This window comes from Dendrobium catenatum, unplaced genomic scaffold (genome assembly GCF_001605985.2).
Source record: "Dendrobium catenatum unplaced genomic scaffold, ASM160598v2 fragScaff_scaffold_43, whole genome shotgun sequence".
Taxonomy (NCBI): domain Eukaryota; kingdom Viridiplantae; phylum Streptophyta; class Magnoliopsida; order Asparagales; family Orchidaceae; genus Dendrobium; species Dendrobium catenatum.
The window spans coordinates 1,334,642-1,357,752 of record NW_021318505.1 but is presented as its reverse complement, the minus strand read 5'-3'; the positions used below and the strand labels follow the sequence as shown (position 1 = coordinate 1,357,752).

At 35.2% G+C, this 23,111-nt stretch overlaps 1 protein-coding gene across 1 annotated transcript in view; it reads right to left on the bottom strand.

The window, feature by feature from the left end:
- Positions 1-21,039, bottom strand: part of LOC110092030 — an 83,579-nt gene extending 62,540 nt beyond the window's left edge. Inside the window, exons 1-12 of the mRNA XM_020816375.2 lie at positions 20,921-21,039; positions 20,731-20,815; positions 20,298-20,633; positions 19,852-20,193; positions 19,276-19,765; positions 17,589-17,752; positions 12,021-12,183; positions 11,663-11,941; positions 11,139-11,327; positions 4,772-4,814; positions 4,561-4,682; positions 3,947-4,468 (exon numbers count right to left, since the gene is read on the bottom strand). Coding sequence (XP_020672034.1) covers positions 3,947-4,468; positions 4,561-4,682; positions 4,772-4,814; positions 11,139-11,327; positions 11,663-11,941; positions 12,021-12,183; positions 17,589-17,752; positions 19,276-19,765; positions 19,852-20,193; positions 20,298-20,633; positions 20,731-20,815; positions 20,921-20,924 — 2,739 coding nt within the window. The 5' untranslated portion in view covers positions 20,925-21,039. The remainder of the gene's footprint in view (positions 1-3,946; positions 4,469-4,560; positions 4,683-4,771; positions 4,815-11,138; positions 11,328-11,662; positions 11,942-12,020; positions 12,184-17,588; positions 17,753-19,275; positions 19,766-19,851; positions 20,194-20,297; positions 20,634-20,730; positions 20,816-20,920) is intronic.
- Between the last annotated feature and the right edge of the window lie 2,072 nt (positions 21,040-23,111).

Here is a 23,111-nt window from a genome sequence, read left to right as displayed (position 1 = left end):
ATCTTCAATCAAATTCATACAAAGAGAAGAAATCGATTGGCGGCAGATCGAATGAACAAATTAGTTTATGTTATGTTTAACAAAAAACTGAAAGATTGACATCTCAGATTGTAGAATCAAGGAAATATTGAGAATGAAATTGATCCTTTGCTTGTTGATGAGTTACAATCTGATGATGAATGGGTTACTCCTAAGAATGCTGATGTTTCTGAAGTTGAAGCAGAAGGAGAAACTCATGTCAATGAAGAAGACAATAAAGCAACTACCTAAGTATATAAAAGAAAGAAACAAAGTGAGATTGAAGCTTCAAAAAAATTTAAAGGTATTCTTAAATATAATGAATTATTTTGTATGTTACTATTGTTTCATTTTAGAGCTAATGAAATATTAACTGATATAGGAGATAAAGGAAAAATATTATAGATGAAGAAGAGTTAGAGGATGACTTTGACATTAATTATGAAGATTCTTCTGAAGACAATCAAAGTGATGATGAGCCTGCTTTGGGTCTTGATCCTAAGGGGATGTTTTATTTTTAAGTGAGGTTATTTTAAATCTTGTATTCCACTAATATTATCTGAAAACAAATCTTCAAATTAATAGTTGACATAATATTTTGTTATTTTTTTATTATTTATAATTTTAAATTAATTTATTTTAATTGTTTTGAGGCTTAAGCCTCGATCCGCCTCGAGGCTTACGCCTCGCCTCGCTTAGAAAAAACGCCTCGATTCCCGATTTCGCCTTTTAAAACCTTGGTCAAGATGATGGGGTTTTATATTCTTTCTTCCAAAATGCATTTAGTTAAATATCTCTCCCCATTACATTACAATTCTCAGCTTTCATGCTTTTGCCCTTTCCCCATTAATATGAGGGATGCCTTCAAACAAGACTATGAATCAAACTCCATGAACAGCAAAGTACATTCCAATTTCAACAAGTCTCTCTAAAGAACCTCATATGACAAGCAGTATTACTGTCCAATTATATGGTTTTGCCAAAAATTAAATACAGAGTATAAATTGTATTGGCTTAAATAATGTAATCGAAGCTACGGAAAGGCTACCCAAAAAAGTGTGATCAGTAGTTTCACTGATGTGTCGATATGGGGAAACTAGGTGCATCTAGAAAAGAGCGTAATGTAATTTGCATATGAAGCTAACCTTATAATGATGTCACGATGATTAAGGATATCAATTGAATGATCACCAACTAAGTATAGATTTTCCAAGAATTTAAAATTGACATCAACGTTAGGACAAGCAAATAAAATTTCGCCAACAAAAGATAAAGAAAGCGAATGAACCGGCTCGAAGATCTCTTCAACAAAAACAATTATCCTAAGTTTGCTTTGAAATGAACAAACGTTATTCATAATTCGGTGCATTCTTTAATTTTGCACAATACAAGGCTTGCCTTGAGGCCCGTCTCAGCACAACTCCGGTGAAAAACACCTCGAGGCGTACGCTTTGAGTTTTTTATGAGGCTTGTGCCTCACCTTGTCTAAGGTGATTCTTGAGGATCACCTTGCCTCATTGGTGTGAGGCTTACGCCTCATCCTAAATATATTATTATTATTATTATTATTAAAACCTACTTAAATCCTAAACTAAAGCCTCGAACAAATCATGCCTTCATGCACCAAGCTACAACAACTTTCTCTCGACTGTCCCGACCTCTACCTAGCAACCTTCGTTGCATCCAACACCATTGTAGTCAACATCAGAGATCACTTGAAAGCCGCACATCACCGCTATCTTTTATAAAAATTTGGAGTATTATTCTCATTTTTATAAAAATGACAAACAATTAAAAAAGAGGAAGATGATTGTAATAAATAAAGAAGCAGATTGGCAGGCATTATACTTCACTGGATGAGGCAGGGGAAAGACCAATTTGATACAAATAAAGACCCATCTAAGTGATGACAATATAGAGATCTTTGAGTTATTATCAACTATTTTAACTTTCTTTAAGAATTAAATGTAGATGTGTAACGGGGAAAGAAGGAATTTAAAGTTTAACTTGATGTTATGAGATACTTTTATGAAATTCCTATATTTTATGTTGGTTTGCTTTTGTAACAAAATTAAAACTTGCCACTTTACGTCTAGTGTAATTTTTTGTTTCATATGTATATTAATTTGTTACTTTATAGTTGAATAGAAAGTTAATAAGTCATCCTTTAACATATTACATGGGTATTATGTAAAAATTTACTTTACCTTCACTTTAAGCAATTTTTGGATTTTGAGACTTACAACTCAAAATGTCGTGAGGCTTACGCCACGCCTCATGATCGAATTACGTCTCAATATCTAATTACGTAATTTTAAAACTAGAGGAAGGAGAAAAGTGGACAGAAGTAGAGGGATGGAATCTTGTGTTTTTGCAAAAAGGGAATAAAAATTTTGAACTAGAGGCACATGATTTGATGAAATGTGAGCAATCGAAAGAGCAGAGGAGGTAATGAAGGTGGCTAAATTGTAAGAATTGTTGTGATCGTAAAACATATAAGAAGTGAGGTGACTGGAATGGAATGAGAACAAAGAAAAGGAGGGATGACAAGTGCATTGGTGAGGAAAAAAGTGGCAAAGAACGAGAACGGTGGAAGAAAGTCCCCCGAAGAGGAGAGAAGTCTCCTAAGAGGGAAAAGGGGTTCAAGGACAAAGCCCTCGATGGCCCACCTGAATTCATCCCCATGCTCTCAAAATCAGTAAGCAGCGTGCAAAAAATTGGAAGCATTAGGATGCATAGTGCGCATCAATGGGGCTTGATGGTGTGCAACAACACAGTAGCATGGACGGTGTGCAAGTAAAACACTCATGTGATGAGAGCAGACAGTAGCTAAGGCACTGCACACACCTGATAGTCACAAAAAGTTAGATGGTTGCCGCTCACTTTGAATTTGCTCTCAAAATGTGAAACCAGATCATTTTCCTCTTAACCTACCAACGGTAGCCCTATCGACATGGCTTCTACATGTTTTGTAAATAAGCGAGTGGTTCTAACTCTCCAATTGTGGCTAATCCCATTCTTCCTTCTGTTAGTGAAGACATAGATGATCATCATGATCAAATTATTCTGATGGGACTGATAGGAGTGATGAAGTCAAGGGTGCAAGTGTAGATAACAACTGAACTATGTGAATTTTAGCAAACATGACAAGATTTTGCAATAACAGCGTCATAATAAAGAAAAATCTACACTAGATGGTTGATCCTTTATGCTCTGCAACAAAATATTTGATGCAATGGTATGTTGGAAAAAAAAAATTTTAATTTTCAAAGGAATTGTAACAGAATATAGAAGGAAAATAGTACTTTGGAAATGACAGCCACAAGAGAGAAAGAAATGGCGTGATTGATGAAAAGAAAGGAAAACAAGAAAATTGAGAGTGAAATAAACTGTATAGAGTAAAGAGAAAAATCAAAATAGACTGATGAAATAGAGAAGATGGGAGGGAGAAAGAGCCATAATGACAATGAAAAAATGGAAAAAATCTCGTAAGAAGAGGCTGAGAGAGAAATCTCGGGCGAATCAGTTGGGCATGCCCCACATCCATATCTTGCTTTTCCCTCCACATCGTAGTCATCAATTTGGGCAAAACAATGTTGTGTGCTTATGTCTATAAATATCTTTATTGTAGGATATAGTTTCATATAAACATCCTTATAAGTATCCTTGTTGGGATCAAATGGCATATTTTTTTATAATAAAAACAAATAAAGCTCACAGTTTGCCTGGACTAAGTCAAGTTGAAGAAAAAGTTTCACTTTAACATGTAGACAGCAAAATACTGGGAATTGAATTGCAATATCATGCACTCGTCTATTGTCAGTTATAATAGTAAATGTAAGCTGGCTTGGGACAGAACAACAACAGGTAAGGCATAAAGCCACATAAGAGCAGAAGCTACATACTAAAGAGACATTAATTTACTCACCTGATGCACATCTTTAATTGACCTTACAGCATAAGAATTTGAGGATGGCGACTGCTGAGAACAGCTGACCCAACCACCAGACGGACTGTATTTTTCGGTTTCAAATATTTCATCCATGTGAATTCTGTTATAATCAGGTCCTTTGTTTCCATTCTCATTTTCATCACCCAAAAAATCCAAGCTCTCAATAGAACATTTTGATTTAAGACGTAGATCAATATTAAAATTAGTGTTGTTAATAACAGAAACCAAAGTCCGTATGCTCACATATCTGTTGCCATCTTTCACAGATAATTCACTGGCAACAACGTCATTGCCCAATCTCCAACATGCTGCAGGGGAAGCATAGTTTAACCTCACAGTTGTCCATGGTCCTTCCCTTGTAGGACTAATCTGTATTAATCCAACTCTTCTCCCAGAATTTTGATCATTGTTCTCTTTATTAACGTCATCTTGAATAGAAAGTAGTACAGCACATTTTATTCTTCCATGCACTTCTCCATGAGCATCATTGTGAAAATCCTGACACACATCAATTACAACTCATCAGCTAAATCCTGGTGATAATCATGGGACCTGGGAAGGTTCAAAAGCTCATAAGATGGAAATTTCACCGTTCTTTTAGCTGACAAATCTCTCCATGTTACATCATAGCAAGAGCTCTGCGAACTGGAACTAGGATGAACCTCATAAGCTATCTGCTTTAAAGGAGCAGAATATATCCCTACGGGCTCACCTGCCAATTATTACACCAGTAAAGATGTGTTTAAAAACGACAATACAAGAAAATGTAGGAGACTGATGTTGGATGCACATTCAAACTACCTCTTCCCATGTCAATGACAACGAATTCCATTGCATAATTATCCTGTGGAGATTAGATTATTAAGTCACAAAAAGCAATTTCAAAAAGATAGTTGAAATATAAGTTTAACATCATTAGACCAATCCCACAAAATGAAGTTCCGCATTGCCAGTGAAGGAAAGAAATTTGGAGAAAAATTAGCATAATATTAGTGACAAAAATGCTTCAAGAAAATGCTGCAGTTTGTATGAGGCTACAACATTATCTCATACCGCTGCTTAAGTAGGTAAACATTTTTCATGCTATACCAGAGAAACTTTCAATGAAAGAAGCTAAAATGTGCCATGAATGCGGAAGACCATTAAAAACAAAGTCCCATGTTCAAAAAACATTACTTAAGAGAAATATTCCTCTTTGCAAACAATAATATAATGGGAGAAAGGCTTGAAAAATATCATTGCCTAGTTCGGAAGCCATTTTTTTTTAATATTTGGTAAGGCACACATGATGCTTCTAATCATAATGTCAGTACACAATCTTTTTCCTTGTTGGTATCTTGAAACAATGCATTGGATATCATTAATAACATATCACCATATATAATCTGCAGGATATTGCTATATAGATATTTTTCTACTTTAACTAGACCTTGACACTGAAAGAAATGAGAGATGAAGATCTCAAGAAACTAAAAGAGTATGAAAAGAACTTCAAGAATCTAGCAATTGATTTGGAAAATCACATAAACATACAATCTCAAATAACTAAAGACTAGATATAAAATAATGAATTTTAGTTATTATGGCAGATGACATCATGCACCATCTTGGATAACTAATCTATTACCATGATGATTGAATATGCATATAGTGTGTTTGGAAGGCCCAAAATAAAGCATATACACAAGCTCATCCATGGCGACTACGCATTGAAAATGTAGAATCTAGATCTCTATCTTCATGGGGTCTATTCTAGGCAACTTTTCTATTGCTTTGCTTTTCAAACCACTGTTACACAACCATTTGGCTCCTACTTTCAAGATATTTTTCATAAACTTATGCGGTGAAGAACTACTTTTTCCAACCAAACCTACGAAAGTTTTGTAATTCTAAGAAAGATACTGTCCAACTTTTTTAAAAAAACACAAAAATATTTGTGATACCAAAACAACTTTCAAAAATGTTATTTTTCTAACAACAACATTACAAAAACCTACAGCCACCTCAAAAAAAATTTAATTTGGCAACATGGTAAATCTTATCTATGAAAAAGGTTCTACAAGGCCAACAAGTTTTAGCTATTCTATAAAAAAAGGCCAATAAAACTAATTTCTACAAGGTTCATGATCTTATCTCATCCAAAAAAATTTCTATAAGACCACCATGACAATTACATAAGATACCATACCATAGTGACCATCAAGGAATGCACAACTATCTCCAAAAAAAAAAAAAAAAAAAAAAAAAAAAAAAAAAAAAAAAAAAATCATCCATTTTTTAGCTGAAAATGCTGAAAAGTCTTCTCAGCATTGCTGCTACTTTTTTCGAAAAATCTAACTCTTTGGAAGAAAATTCTTTGTTCACCTCAAAGCCAATCATTTTTTATTGGAGGATACTTAGAAGAGCATGTTGGTGGCTATTAGCATCCATGAATAAATTTTGGACACCTAGTTTATGCTTTAAGTATTAAAATAACAAAAGAATGCAACCCCTTGACATGCCGCCCCTAAAACTTTTTTTTTTTGCCAAACAAATTTCTAAGAAGTCAATGAAATGAATGTGACATCTAGCAATGGACTCGGGTATGCTATGCAAACGTCCCTAAACCCTAATGAAAGCAGTTGCCACTGGCACCTCTGATGCGACCCCAAATTTTTGCTAACAAAAGAAAACTCTTCCTATAACTTAGAAGATGCACAAAATACTACAAAAATATATAAAATACTAAAAGACACCTTTTTTATCATATAAAGACACTTACAAACTTGGACACAAACACCTTATAATCTTGGACACAATAAACCTAAAGGAGCTTGCCAATCGTTGAAAAGAAAGATACAGGTGAGGTGGCACCTATGATGCACGGACACGGCGACACGGACACGGGACACGACTTTTTTTTGAAAATATAGGACACGGGTACGGCGCGGACACGACAATACATTTTTTTATGTAGCATATGTATATATATATATATATATATATATATATAAGTAATATCATATTAAAAATGAAAAATAATAATAAATGAATGACATGATAACTTGTCTAGCTTATAATATAAAATATTTAGTACAAAATAACTAGTACAACCACAAAAATATAAGCAAATAATCACTTACTACAACATCAAACATTCAAGCTTCAACTACTATGATTAGCTTTAGAGGTTTGTTTTTGGCCTTCAATATCATCATCATATCACTGCTTTCAATTCTGGTTCAACAAGAGAAAGATTTGTAATTGTGCAAAAAGAGAGGAGATGAAAATACCTTCACTGTCAAAGAGAAATAAAAATGAGAATATTCGATGAATGGGTATTAAATGCAGAAGTTGATTTGGTGTTGTGAATAGGAAATAAGAAATTTAGTTTAAATCTCGCCAAATATAAGAAACTATATTTTAAAAAAATTATAAAATATTTAAGATATGTATGTCGGACACGAGTGTCCAATTTGTTTTTAATATTTTTTTTAATCGGATACGTTTTCGGCGTGTCCGACAAGTGTCGGAGGAGTGTCGGACGAGTGTCGTGTCAAACACGGTGTCAGACACTGCACGCCTCTTTGAGGAGAAGTGTCGGTGCATCATAGGGTGGCACTTGCGTAGAGAAGAAATGGATTAGAAGCCAAGACGAAGAATAGGAGTAACTCGCAAGTTATCCCAAGATAGAGAAGAATAATAAGTGGACAAAGCACTCAAGCTTTTCCAATAAAACCCTCAGGTTTTCTTACTCCAAAAATCACATTTTCAACATTTTTCTAAACATACAAATCAGCCCCTATTTATAGGCACAAAGAGGGCAGCCAAACAGCCCAAATATCTCCCATTAAACCCATTAAATTCAAGAAATATAGAAGGCCAAAAGACTGCAAACAACTGCATGAAAATTGCACAAAAAACATGAAAAATCCCATGGAATTCCCCCCCAAACAGCAGTAAATAAACCTATTAGATTTAGCAAAAATGAAAGGCCAACAGCCACATAACCTCAGTCCCCAAACGACACAGTAAAATAGAGAAGAAAGCCCACGGGATCCAAGCAGAAAAGCCACGGAACCGAGCAGCCAGCCGCAGAACCAAGCAGCCAGCTGCAGAACCGAGCAGCAGCTATGGGAACCAAAGAGTCAAAAGCACGGGAAAACCACCCAGCACAGGAAACCAACAGTCAGCCACGGGAACCCAAGGGACAAGGCACGGGAAAACCACCAGCACAAGAAAACAAATAGACAAAGAGGAGGAGAAGAGGCAAGTCCACTCCAAAATGAATCCAAGACTTTAGAGCATGCCTTTTTAGATTAATGAGCTAGGAAGTGCAATAAATCTCCCATTTAATTGTGGGCTCCGAAAATTCGTCCCCGGCCTCCACTCGCTCTTCTTATTCGGCGAGGGAGTTTTAACGAACTAAGTTCCGAGGTAAATTTTGGAAGGCAGATGGGTTTGTAGATTTTTTTTTTTTCATTTTTTTGTTTTGTTTTATACGGCAGGTTAACATTAATGAACTAAACTTCAGCTCAACATTAATGAGCTAAAACTAAGTAAAATTCCAACATTTTGAGCTCAATACTAAGCAACCAAGGCTCACCCGAGAACACCAGAAGCCCAAGGGTCAAAACAAATTCTCATCTTGTTTTGACCCCCCTGCCTACATCAACCTCAGTATATGAGTGGCGTAGATGAATGAAATGAGTGTATTTACTCAATATGTCCACCACCACTAGAGTCACGGTGAATCCTTTTGACTTAGGCAATCCCTCAATGAAGTCCATAGTCACATCTTCCCACACATTCTCGGGTAAAGCAAAAGGCTGTAAAAGACCACCTGGAGCCATAACCTGGTATTTGTGTCTTTGACATACATCACAACTGGCCACCAACTTCTCTACATCATTCTGCATGCCGACCTAGTACAGTTCCGCTACATGCCGACCTAGTACAGTACTATCACCTCTTTAATCAAATTGGCAATGAAATATTTATCCTTGTATTCTTTTTCATAATTCACAGCTTTAATAAATATTGGATAATTCTCTGTAACGACCATGAAATTAATAAGTGGTCTTCTTTGAGGATCAGTCCAACCATCACACATCAAAGTGACTCATTTTTTCTTTTCACACACCTTTTGTTGGTTCAAGCAATATTTCAATATGTGTCATTTCTCTTTCCAATAATTTTGATCTTAATACATTATAGCCAAGTGGAACATAACCTGCAAGGTTGTTATTACATGCAAAAATGAATGCATTTTTATAATGAGGATTTCTTGCAAGGTTGAAAGGAAGTCCAGCTGAAAAAAAAAAACATTCTTGCAATTTTATCATCCAATTACTCTCGCTGCTGCATGTTAAAAGTATTTTCTAAAACACTACTGGCAACTCTTTTTCTTTTCTTTAAATCATATCCTTCACTTCTATATGATAATGATTGATCAACTCTAACAGATGAGGAACAAGTGTGAGATGAACTATGGATAGATGACAAAGATATCTCTTTAGGAAGTGCCCTTTTGATCCTAGATTTAGCTTCATCAACTTGTTTGTTCAATTCAATCAACTGTGATGTAGTAATCTTATGACACATTTTAATTTCATGGCTAGAAATCTTAAGCAGATGTGCTTTCACCCTAGAATAAGATCCTTTGTAGGTGCCACCACAATAATTGCATTTGAATGACACATTCCCTCCTCCAAAAATTTTTCCTAACTTTGTAACATGAATCCATAATGGCTTATCAGTTTCTATAGATGGCTCTTCTGAACCACTCCTACCAACATTAGAGCTCATTTTGCTTTTAAATTCACTGGTGTAGTAGAATAAATAAATGCTTAATAAATTGGGTGGCATATTATAAAACAATTAAAAATTGTCAAACAAAGTTAAAAAACAATTAAAGAACTATTCCAGCATGCATTATGACTATCTGACAAAAAAAACAATTAAAAATTTGCAGCTATGTCGGGGGTCCAAGGGGGCGTTGCCCCCTGGAAAGCGCATCAAAAGCGCATTGAAAGCACAATAAAAGTGCAGTGAAAGTGCAGTTAAAGCATAGTAAAAGTGTAGTTAAAGCACAGTTAAAGCGCATTAAATAAGCAAATTTTTATTATAAGAATAATTTAAAAAAAAATATACTCTTCTGATAACAAATCTACAAAATCATTGATAAATGAAGAGAAATGACGAATTGAGAAAAAAATGACGAAATCAACTTACAGGTCTGACAAATTTTCTGCGGTTTAACATCAGCTTCCCTCAGCTGCGCCTAAAAACTAAGGAGGATGGCTTATTGGTTGTTGCTTATGGCCGGAAGGGAAGATCAAGGGTGCGATCTCCAATCGATCGCTGCTTGCCTCAATCGCTCGGAAAACCACGAATACGAATAGGAATACGAAATTAAGGAGAAGATGAAGACTCGGGTGTGAACCGGCTAATATGAAATAGTGGGATTAGGATTTTTTTTAATTTAATTATACAATAGCCGGACACGCGTGTCCGGTTTAATTTTTTTTTTAAATGGGACACACTAATGACATGTCCGACACGTGTCCTCGCCGTGTCAGACGCGTGTCCGTGTCCGACACTGCATACCCTCTTAAAATGAAATGTCGATGCATCAGAGAATGGAACCAATCCAAATCTCCTTCTCCAAAGAGAACAAAACCCTAGCCATTGGCAACTGGGACAATCTAGCAATAAAACCATCCAATTGATTCTTTCCAAAACTAGAACCAAGAAAAAATTTAAGTAGATTGGTTGAAATTGTCAATTCAAAGTTGAGAAAAAGCAACCCAAACTAGAATAACAGTTAGTTCCTTGGAACAATCAAAATGAAAAGACTATTCAAGCATCCTTATCAAAAAATAATAGACATAGTAAGGTCTCTTGAAAAAGGTCTTAAGTAATCACCTTCTAGAGATAATTAGTTAGGAACATGATGAGAATCAAGAAGCCCAATAAAAAATCTCCAATCATTCTCAAATTAAAGATGAATCGACAAACAATCTGAAAATTAGGATGGCCCTAAAAAATAACTTGTATCGATTCAAAGATATATTGCAGTGACTTTGTTAAGAAATTATGAGCAAAATAAACATTGAAAGTTTACATGTCAAATTTAGAGAGCAAGTAAATATTGCCTTTACTTGAAAGATGTGATATGATTAATTACCACAATGTCTACTTTGAAGAAAAGTATTTCACTCCATTTTACACTGGACTTCGTAGCATCTAAAGGTTCAGGGATGGCACCACAAGTTCGAGCACTCTGTTGTTTCCTAAAAGACCCAGTAGGAGGGATTAAAAAAAGACGTGCTGCTACAGTATATTGGGAAGATGCCATTCCTTTCCTTGTAGGAAACTGAAGATCAAAAGACGAACAAAATGTCAGTCACAACCATTAGCAACATAATATCAAAATGACACTTGGAAAGAAATCATTACAGGTCATTGTGCAAGAAGAAAGGAGGAAGAAATTTGTTAAAAAAGTTCACTACACCATTTGTAAATGGTGTTAACATTGATAGTGAGGATTACATGTTAGAAATGAAAAAAAAAAAAAAAGATAATTTTAAAATATACTAAAAAATAAATTGTAGGACAACTAGTAATTTGGCTTCTCAATGAAAAACAACACCTTAACTTATTTCATCATACTGAAATAAGTCTGACTAAGCCGAAATGTTAAAAACTTACTTCAGCTTCTGAAATGATAATCGTCAACATTGACTGAGAGACTCTATTGATACAACCTTTCAAGTGAGAGTCCAACATATTTTTTGATACAGGAACTTTTACACGTATGTTGCCTCCTGATGGCATCTTAATTATGTTTGCCAATCTCGTTGTTTCAGCAACTCGGATAAATATATCTTGCCCAAGCTTGTTTTGGGGAATAATGAAATAATTTCTTCTATGATCAATATCAATTACAGATCCCTCAGCATATTTTGACGGGTTGACTTCCTGATAAATCTAGAAAAAATAAAAAATCAGTGCAACCAAGAAAACATCAAGTTGCCACAACATGAGAAAACCATCCAACAACACATACATTTTTTACATAAGGTTCATCAACGAGGCTTAGGTTATTCCAGCTAGCATAAGCTTGAAAAATCATGTTCGCATTAGATACAGAGATATTCAAGTTGAGATCCTTGGTAGAGGTTATCCGAACCTGGGTAGCAGAGCCTGGTGTATTTAGATCATATTGATACCTGTACAGCAATATTGTAGTTGAAAGAAAATAAATTACTAAAAGAAACAATCACCATAGAATAAGTTAGTGAAATATTTCATAAGAGCTTGTTAATATTCTTCGATGGATTTAAAGGAGAGATTAAAAAAAACAAAAACTTACATATAGAACAAAACTTAACTTATGATTAAATATCTAGTTGCATTAAGACAATTCTCATAAAAGTTTTAAAAGAGCTAGAGATAAATCAAATGGGAAGGAATAATGATGGTGTCAGGAGGCAAAAAATAAAATAAATATGCTTTTAAAGAATTATAAAAAAACATACATACAATTATTAATAGGATACTAATTAATTGGCAGAAAATATATAGTAAGCAAAGCAAAAGCTATCCATCTCTTTGAAGATATGCCCAATAGTCTACATATCAAAGAGAACAAAGATATCAAGTTTGATTAATCAAGAGTGAAGATAACAAGCTTTTATTTAAATATCAAGATATTGATGAAATAAAAATGCTATTTTGATACCAGGGGGAATTACTTACACACCCGTAAGAACAAACCTATTAACATGTTCAACACTTCAAACTTCATATTTTCAACATTACCATCAAAATGCTTTAAACACCGCAAAGTAGGCATGCTAGTTAGTTTCTTTAAAATACAATAGCAACATTCCTTCCAAATTAATTTTGAGCGTTGTAATGAGGTATAGTAGGAAAGAAAAGAAATACATAGGGTCTATTTAGGACGGTTCCAGCAGTCTGTAAAAGTATTTATAATACTGCAGTGGGAAAAATAATTTTTTTTAGAGTTGTTGTGGGTATTGGATATTATAGATTTTATTGCTTTTTAAAAGTCCAATAGTAACTTTTTATAGCTACCACACTCAACTAATTTGATCATAAAAAAGCTACTTCCCACCATAAATTTTTTTAAAATTTTGGCAAGAAAAGTGTAGCTCAAAATAAATGTGACAATTTTTTGGAAAGCAAAGCTATCAAAAAGATGCTACAAATGGACCTATCTTATGCTAAATTTACAAAAACAGACAATCAACTCTTAAGAAAATTTTCACCAACCTAACTCCAAGAATTTCTGTCCCCCTTTTGAATGATCGAAGAAAAAAAAAAAATACTTGGAATCTTTAGGGGCTCTTTCTTTATGTTTGGATATGCTTTAGATATGCTATTCGAAATGTTTTAAAATTTATTGTCTGACTTTTGTTCCCGCCTCGCCTATGTGAGCTTACCGGGCCGGGTCGTGACAAACATAGAGTAGTTATTTTTATATTTGTTCAGCTTTTCCAGGGAGTACAGTCCAGCTCTCTTCTAAGCAAGTCCAATCATCTTCCTTGATCCTGAATAAGTAATAGGTAGGGTTAAATAATGCTTGATAATAATGGTCACTAGTAAGTTCTTGTATAGATATGAGGCTATGATGCACCGACACGGCACTTAAAGAGGGTATGCAGTGTCGGACACGTGTCGGACACGGACACGCGTCGGACACGGCATGGACACGTGTCCGACACGGCATTGAAGTGCCACAATTTAAAAAATTAAAATTAAAATCGGACACGCGTGTCGGACACGGTACTGCTAGGTACATGCTCAGTACCACTCGGTATCTTCCCATACAAACAACTTACGAACTTTAAAAACAAGCATAACTTTAAAATTACTCTTACAATAAAATTTTGTTCCCCGCCAAGGGGCAGCGCCCCCTTGGACCCCGACAGACCTGTATATTGTTGTATTCATGTTGTTTTATTATTGATAGTACAAATAATTGTTAAAATAAATCTTCAAATTCATAGTTGACATAATATTTTGTTATTTTTTGCACTTTATATCAATTTAATTTGATGTATTCATATGTATGATTGGTTTGTTAGCAAAATGAGCTCTGCTTCTGGCGGGGGTGGATTAGGTGAAGGTTCAAAAGAGCCATCTGTCCACGCCGTGTCCGTGTCATGTATTTTTAAAAATTATTATATATTATTTTAAAAAATTATTATGTCATGTCCACGCCGCACCCATGTCTTATATTTTTAAAAATTGTCGTGTCCCGTGTCCGTGTCGCCGAGTCGGTGTCGGTGCATCATAGATATGAGGTTTGTAGATAATTGAGGTACATGGAGCACATTTTTTAGAGTGAGGAAAGGAGATAAGGGTATGTCTCATTGGCTTTCTACTATAACAAGAGAACCATAGGCAGTGATGATTTTCTTGTCACTTGAGCAACGATTATAGTTGATGAAGTGGGTAGTGGAGTTTGTCATGTAATATGTGACTCCTGAGTCAATGATCCATAATCCTTTTAAATGATTTCTAGAGGTGCTTAATCCAGTGATATAGGAAACCTACCTGAAAATACAAGAGAGGAAGATGCAGGTGATTTTTCAAGGGATACCAGGAGTTGTCTTAGTTTATAAATGTATTATTTATTGAGTTCTTTGAAGCTGGTAGGTGTTTCTAGGTTAGGGTTGACTTGTTGTAGTGTTGGCATATAATGTGTCTATTTTCTCATTTCTTTCGTTCCACTCATTACTTGGGAGCTTTCTGTGTATCTTCCAACATGTCTCCTTCGTATGCCTTGATTTCTTGCAAAAACTACACCAAAGATAGTTTGTCTTTAAATTTTGCAGAGTTCTTATCTTTTTCCTTCCATGGTATATTGAGTCTTTGGTCATCATTGTTGAGCTTTCAACAACTTTTGGCACCAACATTACACCTCGTCGGCTTTCTTCAATGCGGATGAGAGCAATTGTTTCATTTAATGATGGTGTCTCCTCTTTGCCAAGGATTTGAACTCTTCTTTGATCAAATTCTATATTCAGTTGCAAGAAACTCATAAACTCCATCTTTTTCAATAAAATTCTTTAGGATAGCAATATCTTCTGGACATCTGGTCTCTATGCATTTGTAGTGACCAAGTTCTTCCATAGGTTTTGTAGAAGAGTGACATACTCCGTCACGATCTTACTTCCTTATTTTGTGCTTACTACTTTGATTTTAATTTCAAAGATTTGAGCAGCATCCCGTATTTTTTAAAAAGTGTGTCTAGCAGCCTCCCATATGTCTTTTGTAATGGAAAGGAACATAAACATATTGCTAATTTATAGAGTTATGGAATTCCACAACCATGACATAATCATAGAATCTACTTCATCTCATGCCCCAAAATTAGGATCTCCCCCTTTCGGTCCTCCTCCTTTGAGGTGGTGTATTTTTCCTTTCCCCTTTAAGTAGGTCTTCATAAATTGAGACCACTTTAGATAGTTCTTCCTGTTAAGATGATAAGAAGGTTGCATGCTTTAGAGATCACATCTTTCTTGGAATACCATAGAATCTTCAAATTGATCAAAGCTTTGGGATGAATTTATTTTAGACATTATAATGTCACTAATAGATAGTAATAAAGGCTATCTTTTAATTATATTAGCAATGAAGGCTAATATTTAGTAGTTCAATGGATTGGGTTTGGCTCAGTCTCACAGCCTTCGCAAATAAGAAGGGCTTGCTCGGCCCTTTCTTCCGCAAGGTTCCGCACGCGCGAGTCTTCACGTACGCAGGACTCTCCGTCAAGGCGAGTCGGGTCCGGCTTCTTCCGCAAGGTTCCGCACGCTCAAGTCGAACGATGGTTCCGCACGTAAGAATCTCTATCCAGGCGAGTCAGGTCTGGCTTCTTCTTCTGCAAGGTTCTGCACGCTCGAGTCATCACACAACCAGGAGTCTCTGTCCTGGCTTTCAGCTCCGTCGTTCGGCTTCATCTCGCACGCACGGAGTAACCAGCTCCGTCCGTATGCGTACGCAGTTTGCTCGGCTCGTCCTGTGGCTTTCGCTCGTCTATTCTGGCTCCTTCCCTATGGTTTCCTCTTTACTTCCTTTGTGACTCTGATACCATGTTGAAATTAGGAGTTTAAAAGGAAAAAATCTTATTTTATTACACAAGTCTCATCCCTATTTATAAATCTATACAATATATCTTAATAAAGAAACAAATAACTACAAAATCAGTCATTATTGCCCTCATATATTCCTTCCTAATTTAGCTAAGGAAATGGGCGTTCCCTTTAGCTTTAAGGCTAAAAAAAAAGATAGAACCTATCCAACATATGACTATTGTGCTAAATGTTAAAGATTTTTTCATAGCTTTGGAGCTAAGAAGAGGGGAAAAGCTCCTACAACTTTGGGGTTGGAGGAGAAGGGGAGGAAACCCTGAACTTCTAAGCTAGGATAAGAAATATTTTAAAGCTTTGGAGCCCATAGAAATGAGGAAAGATTTCTAGCTTTTAGACTACCAATGGATTAATTTTTTAATTTAAGTTTATGATGGTGTCATATACAACTCAGATGAATAATACTGCTTGCAGGATGGTAAGGGACCTACTGCGGTGGTGGTGGCTGCTTATGCAAGAGTGGAAGAAACAAAAACTTCACCGAAGTGATGAAAAAACAATAGCTTTCTTGGGAAAAAATCAATAAAAATGGAAAATGCCGCAAAAAAAGCAATACAACAGTAATTAGGTAAAAATGAATGCAAAAAATAACAGAATTTTCAATTTGATACTAAATTTATTTAGAAAGGGGAGAAAAAAACGTGAATTTTTTAGGAAAGTGAGAAAAAGGAGGAAGAACGAAAATAGAGAGTGGGAAATAAAGATACGTATCAAGTCTTCAAATTGCTGATGTTGATTCATCAGAATAATAGGTTGTTGAATACCTAAAGCAATGTGATGAAACCTTATAGCACAAGAAACAGAATTAGACATGAATCCTTAAACATCCACAAGGGGATTGAATTTCAAAGAGCTAGCACTCAACTAATTTCATACACCACCATTTGAATTAATTGACCGTAGTTACTATTTATATGATTAGGCCATATTTTAAATGAAGAATATAACCCAAATATAAACAGGGAAAGACCACGTGAATTCTAAAATATATCTGATAAATGGAGCACCAAAAACCAACTTCTCTTTTTTATTTTTTATTTTTTTTTGTATTGAAGTAAAAGACAAACTAACATAAAACATAAGATTAAGTTAATCAATTCTAGTTTCATTGACAAACAAGAGTGCACATCCTATTCTCATCACAAATCTACGTTATCCTAATAAACCCAACTGTTTTCCCAATTAGCCAATTAATGACTGAGCAATAGCAAAAAAAATGCAATCAGCGCTGCAGGTTGAAACAACAAGCAGCTTTCAGATACAGGACCTAATCCAAGCACAAGCCCATGTTATAGGCCTCTAACACTAACTGTTACGGGAATATCTTAGGGGTTGAAGAAAGAGCGGCCAGAATTCACTATCTATTTGATGTGAGGTGCTTCTAAAGTGAAAGAGGAACAAAAAGTGTTGCTTCATCAACAAAACATCAGTTGTTCAGAGTCTGCTTAAGAGAGTACCTTAGAAATGCATCCATTGGTTCAATAAGAGGCTCCCAAGCATCATACTTATCATTGTAAGACCTTGCAGCCAATGAAAAACTCACAGTAGAATTCATATAGTCAGGCCTTCCATGCAAATTAAACCCAATGCCACTTAGAGAAACATTAAAAAGAGGAACCATCTGCCATAAAATTGAAGATTATTATGCAATAAAACATGAAAAGAAAAGATAGCGCATAGGATAATATTATTAAACACAAACTAAAACATAAGCAAAGCCCAGATTTTCGCTGATATAAGTTTGGAAAATGATCAACGTTGTTTAGAATTGCCCAATTGAGACATGCCTTGAGGCCGGCATCGGGACAAATTGCATGCAAAATGCCTTGAATCATATGCCTCCTAGTGGGAAAAAGAAATTATGATATATAAATGAAAATAAAAAGAAAAAGAATGAAATACTATATGAAATGAAAATTATTAAAAAATAAAAGCTATATGCATGCATATAGAAGAGACTACACCTTTATGATACCGCTAAGGATATCATATACCGTGGACGATAAACAGAAAAATAAATGAAAGAGAAAAAGAAATGAAAAATCCTTAATTGATACTATTATAAAAGGTGCTCCCAAAATAAATGCTTTATTAAAAGTCAAAAGCTGAATGACAGACTTACTAAAAAATGATCATGTAAATCAAAATTTTATAATACTCATATTTTATTACTATTATAAAATGAAAAGTTTGATAATATGGCATGACTATTTATATACATGATGCATTATTAATGCTATACTATAAACCATAATTGACAACTGAGTATGATAGTGAAAACTTGACCCATTAAATTGAACAATTCAGATGAATCCCCTATTTAATAAATGACTGATCAAGAAGGCTGCATATATAGAAGAAGAATTTCATCAGAAAATAGGTATGCACTGTTTTATTTGTATGATTTAACTAGATAATTGTTATCTGTTTTAGTGGCTTTTTCATTAAATTTTGGATATTTATTTTTATTTGAGTATTTAGTGTTGAAAGAATCTATGAAATCTGTCTGACTGTCAATCTCGGCTTCATTTAACTCGAGCCTTCAGGACAAGTCGTGATAAATGCCCTTTTTGGATTTTATTGATTAGAAAAGATGAAAATGATTGACATTGAAGATGATGAAGATTGGAAGAATAATGATACAAGTGAGAAGCCAAGTGAGAAAGTCATCAACAACGATGCCTTTTGAGGGAAGTGGGAGAGAATATTTGAATTTAGAGTCCCAAATCATAATTAGTTTATTTTTCTATGTTAACTTGTGTTTATTTTAAACTTCTTGTTTATCTTTGATTTCATGCTTATTATTAAATATTTCCATGACATTCTATAATATTATTTTGATACTTTTGAGTTACTCTCCAATGCTTTATCAAGAGAAAAATGACATCATCTTTTTTTACTTGTCATAAATTTCTAAAGAGGATTACTCTCAAATGCTTTATTTCTCACATTTTTAACTAATTTAATGGTCTAAATTTTGAAGCTCATGCCTGAACACTTTTGAGACATATGCCTCACCTCACAAAAATAAAACATCAAAATACCCAATTAATGCAATTTGAAATCTTGATGACAAGCATCAGTTGAAATGTCCAAAAAAATTCTGTACAGCAATATCAAACATAGCTAACCAAGAAGTCTCACCAGCCCTCCGTAATCATCAAAAATAGCCACAGAAAAAGTCTTAATTTCTGCATCAATCACCGTATCATCTGACCCACTGGATACATTTGGAATAGCCAGCTTCAAAGCAAACCTTTTTGGAGGCTTTTTAAATCCTTTTCGGACAATAAATGTGCCCACCTCATAACCAACACCCCATAAGCTAAACGATTCAGTTGAAGCCAATGTATCAGAAGTATCCCATATATTATCTTCAGAAAACTGATCGCCTATGAGCATATCACTACGTATGCACCTTAAAGAGTTGAAGTCATCACTCTTGGGTGGACCTTTAGATGCGATACAACCCAAGGAAACAAATCCCGGAGGAGCAAGAGGCAGCCAGAAATTTATACCATCACTTCCTTTATACTTTCTAATATGTCCAACAGGTTGAAAGTCCTGAGGGCGTCTAAGAAAACCTTCATCATCAGTGTCATAAAGGACGATAGCTGAGTTGGGAGGCTCATAACTGCAGTCCAGTTCAATGCAAGAAATCAAGTGAATTTATTAAGCATGTGTATGACAAGATCAACGTTAAATTAAGACGGTGCATACCCTTGAACGGCAAGATCACCAAGAAAAATCATCCCATGTGAAACCACAGGACGCCATATAGACAATTTCTTCCGAGGGTTTGTTCCTTGATTCCACCATATTAACTTGAAACGTGCCACAACTTCGAAAAGCCGCCTTGAGGTCAACATGGGTCCTTCAAGTAATGGACCATGACTAGAGGTTTGCTGATTATTTTGGGCGGTTGAACTTTTTAAAGTCCTGCTAGGCTTCTCTGATTGCCAAAAGATCATACAATGGAGATCATACGCCCTTCCATTAATGCTCATGTCAGGGTTTGCAGGCAAAAAGGACCCAAATGAGTTATCCACTCGCCAAAATGCCCTATTAACAGCATATAAAAAAAGATTAAAAAGAACAACATAGATACCACTGTAGTTGCACAAACACTAAAGAACGCTTGACAGATAAGAAGAAAGATTGCATACATATCAGCCATTTGAAATGCAATGCAGTCTTTCACTGCACATGGAGACACTAAGGAAGACAAGATACACAAAGCAGAAGATAATGATGGTTGTCCCCTTCCATAGGAAACCACACAACCAACTGCCACATAGCCTTTAGGTGCAACTGGGAACCAAATGGAACAGCTTTCATTTGACGAGCTATCATTCTTGTTTGGAACGTTTATCAATAAATCATAGCTGCTGCTAGCAGTGTTCTCCGGACTGAAAGACCAAATCAAGCTGAATGACACAGGCCTCTTTACTTTTACCAAGCTTGTGTTTACAGCAAGAACCCCTTTAGAAGGTGGCTCGTTCCTATCAATCAAAAACAAAGTTCAGAAGTCAACAATTTTGGAGTTAAAATATCAATTCAGTATGCTGGCAGGAAGATTTTGATCAGAATTATACATACAGTGGCGTCAAACAATCTCCAAGTACAGCAAATCCAGATGGTGCACGGGGTCTCCAAAAGGCATATACTTGGTCGCCCTTTTTACCTGATGAAATAAATAGTGAAATGAGCTCTGAAAAATAAGTACCAGGAGGGTATACCAGACTAAGGTTTTTAAATTATTTATCGAGAAATAAGCACACGCACACACCCATACACAAAAATAGGTTTAGGAATATGCACTGCCATCAGTGATGAATGCATCATAATGGAGAGTAGATCTGGTTTACCCTGGATTGTTCCAACTTTGTCAAACTGAGAGCAAACTACAGACACTTTCCTCGAAGTCATTCTAAGAAATGACAAAATATCTTCCTCAACTGCTAGAAATAGCCTCAGGATGCTAAAGGAAAAATTCATAAATATATCTGAAACAGCAAGATGAATATTTGTTTTCCCAGAGGTATTTGAGAAGTTAACAGAGGTGTCAGAAGGCTCCAAAATCGTGATGCCGTTGCTCTCCATCTTCAAACCTATAACATCTCCATTCAACTCCAAGCTGCCACCTTTTAGCACAAGCCTGCTGGTGCATAGAAGACCTTTAGAATATGTTTCACATGTTCTTAGTAACATAATCACTCTTATTAGCAACTTTAAAGCACATTTAAAGATATAAATATACAAAATCATGCAAAATAGACATTCATTGTATGAAATATAAAAATAATTTAAGCCTCAGCATAAATAATATCACGCATAGAGCCTTAATGGGCAAGGAAATATATAACAAAAGAAAATAGCCACCTAACATTAACATTGAAGTTCTTTGAACACAAATCCCGAAAGCTGATTGTAATATTGTCATTAACATACCAGATGTTACTCCAAGGCTTGCATTTTTTGTTCTTTTTATGTTCATTTTCCCTTTCGCCATCTCACTTCTCACATCACTTATTTATACTATTAAACACCCAAAATCTGATTACAACTTTCTTTGAAGAGCATTATTTTACGTCCAGTTGTAAAGCTTGGTTTCAGATCTTATTGTTCTATCTCTACATTACATAGGCATTTCATATTTGAACATGAACAAACATATTTTTCATTGTACACCGACCAATATTGGATGATCAAAATTGGCATCAAAGCAACAAAAGATTTGACAAGGAAAATACTTAGAAACATTATGATAATGAACCTCTTCTGGTGTAATATTGGATGATCAAAATTGGCATCAAAGCAACAAAAGATTTGACAAGGAAAATACTTAGAAACATTATGATAATGAACCTCTTCTATAAGAGATTCGAAGATAATAATCTAACAAATTAGCATCAACATGGTCTACCATATACCCTTATGGATGAATCTAAAATTGAAATTCTGTTGAATATTTGCATGAATTAATTGATAGCTTCAATGAAAATTGTTATAAATAAAATAAGGAATATAATGTCATATAAGCTATCTAACAAATTAATATCAACATGGTCTACCATATAACCTTATGGGTAAAACTAAAGTGAAATCAAATCTGAAACTGGATCTAAAATCTTAAGATAAATTAAATATTCTAAGCCATTAGACAGCTGTTGTAATTGTGTTCGAAAATGGCTTGTAGCCTTTGTGGCATTCTGTTGAATATTTGCAAGAATCAATAGATAGTTTTCAATGAAAATGGTTATAAATAATGGAAAGAATAGATATGCCGCCGGCCCGGGAGGGGCCGGCTGGACCAGTCCAACCTGGACCGGTCCTTGTCTACACCCGGCAGGCCCCACAGGGGGCGGAAAACAGAGAGAGAAAGGATGGGAGGGGGGGGGGAGAGCTTCCTAAGTGGGCCATCGCTGGGATTAATTCAAACTTAGGATGGAAAATTTGAATGAAGGGGTTGTTTAGGAAGTTTGTAATTGTCCTTTGATGTTAATTAGGAGCTTAGGAGGTAATTGGGAGGATCATCTTGAATTTGAATTGGAATTTGAGATCTAGGGTTTGTGCTTGGGCTCTAGGCTACGGCTAGAGATTTGGAGAGTTGTTCTTCCTCTCAAATTGAAGAACAATTGTATCGTTGCTATTTTATTTCATCTCCTAGTGGAATACAAGTCTATTGTTGAGTTTTCTCTTGGTTTTGCGGTTTTTCCTGCTGTGGACAGCAGTAATTTTTCAGTTTGATTATCGATTTGGGTTAGGATTGCTTGCGAACTCAAGTATTACCTTAGGGTTACTGCAAACTCAAGTATTTCCTATCAGAATATCATGTCATATAAGCTTCTCAAAATGTTTGTTAATCTAATCTACGAACAAGTACCCGGAGGGAATTAATGTTGTATGTCAAACATTGTCGAACAGTTGATCAATAATATTGATGAGAATTTTCTTTATATATTTGCAATAGTTAGGGA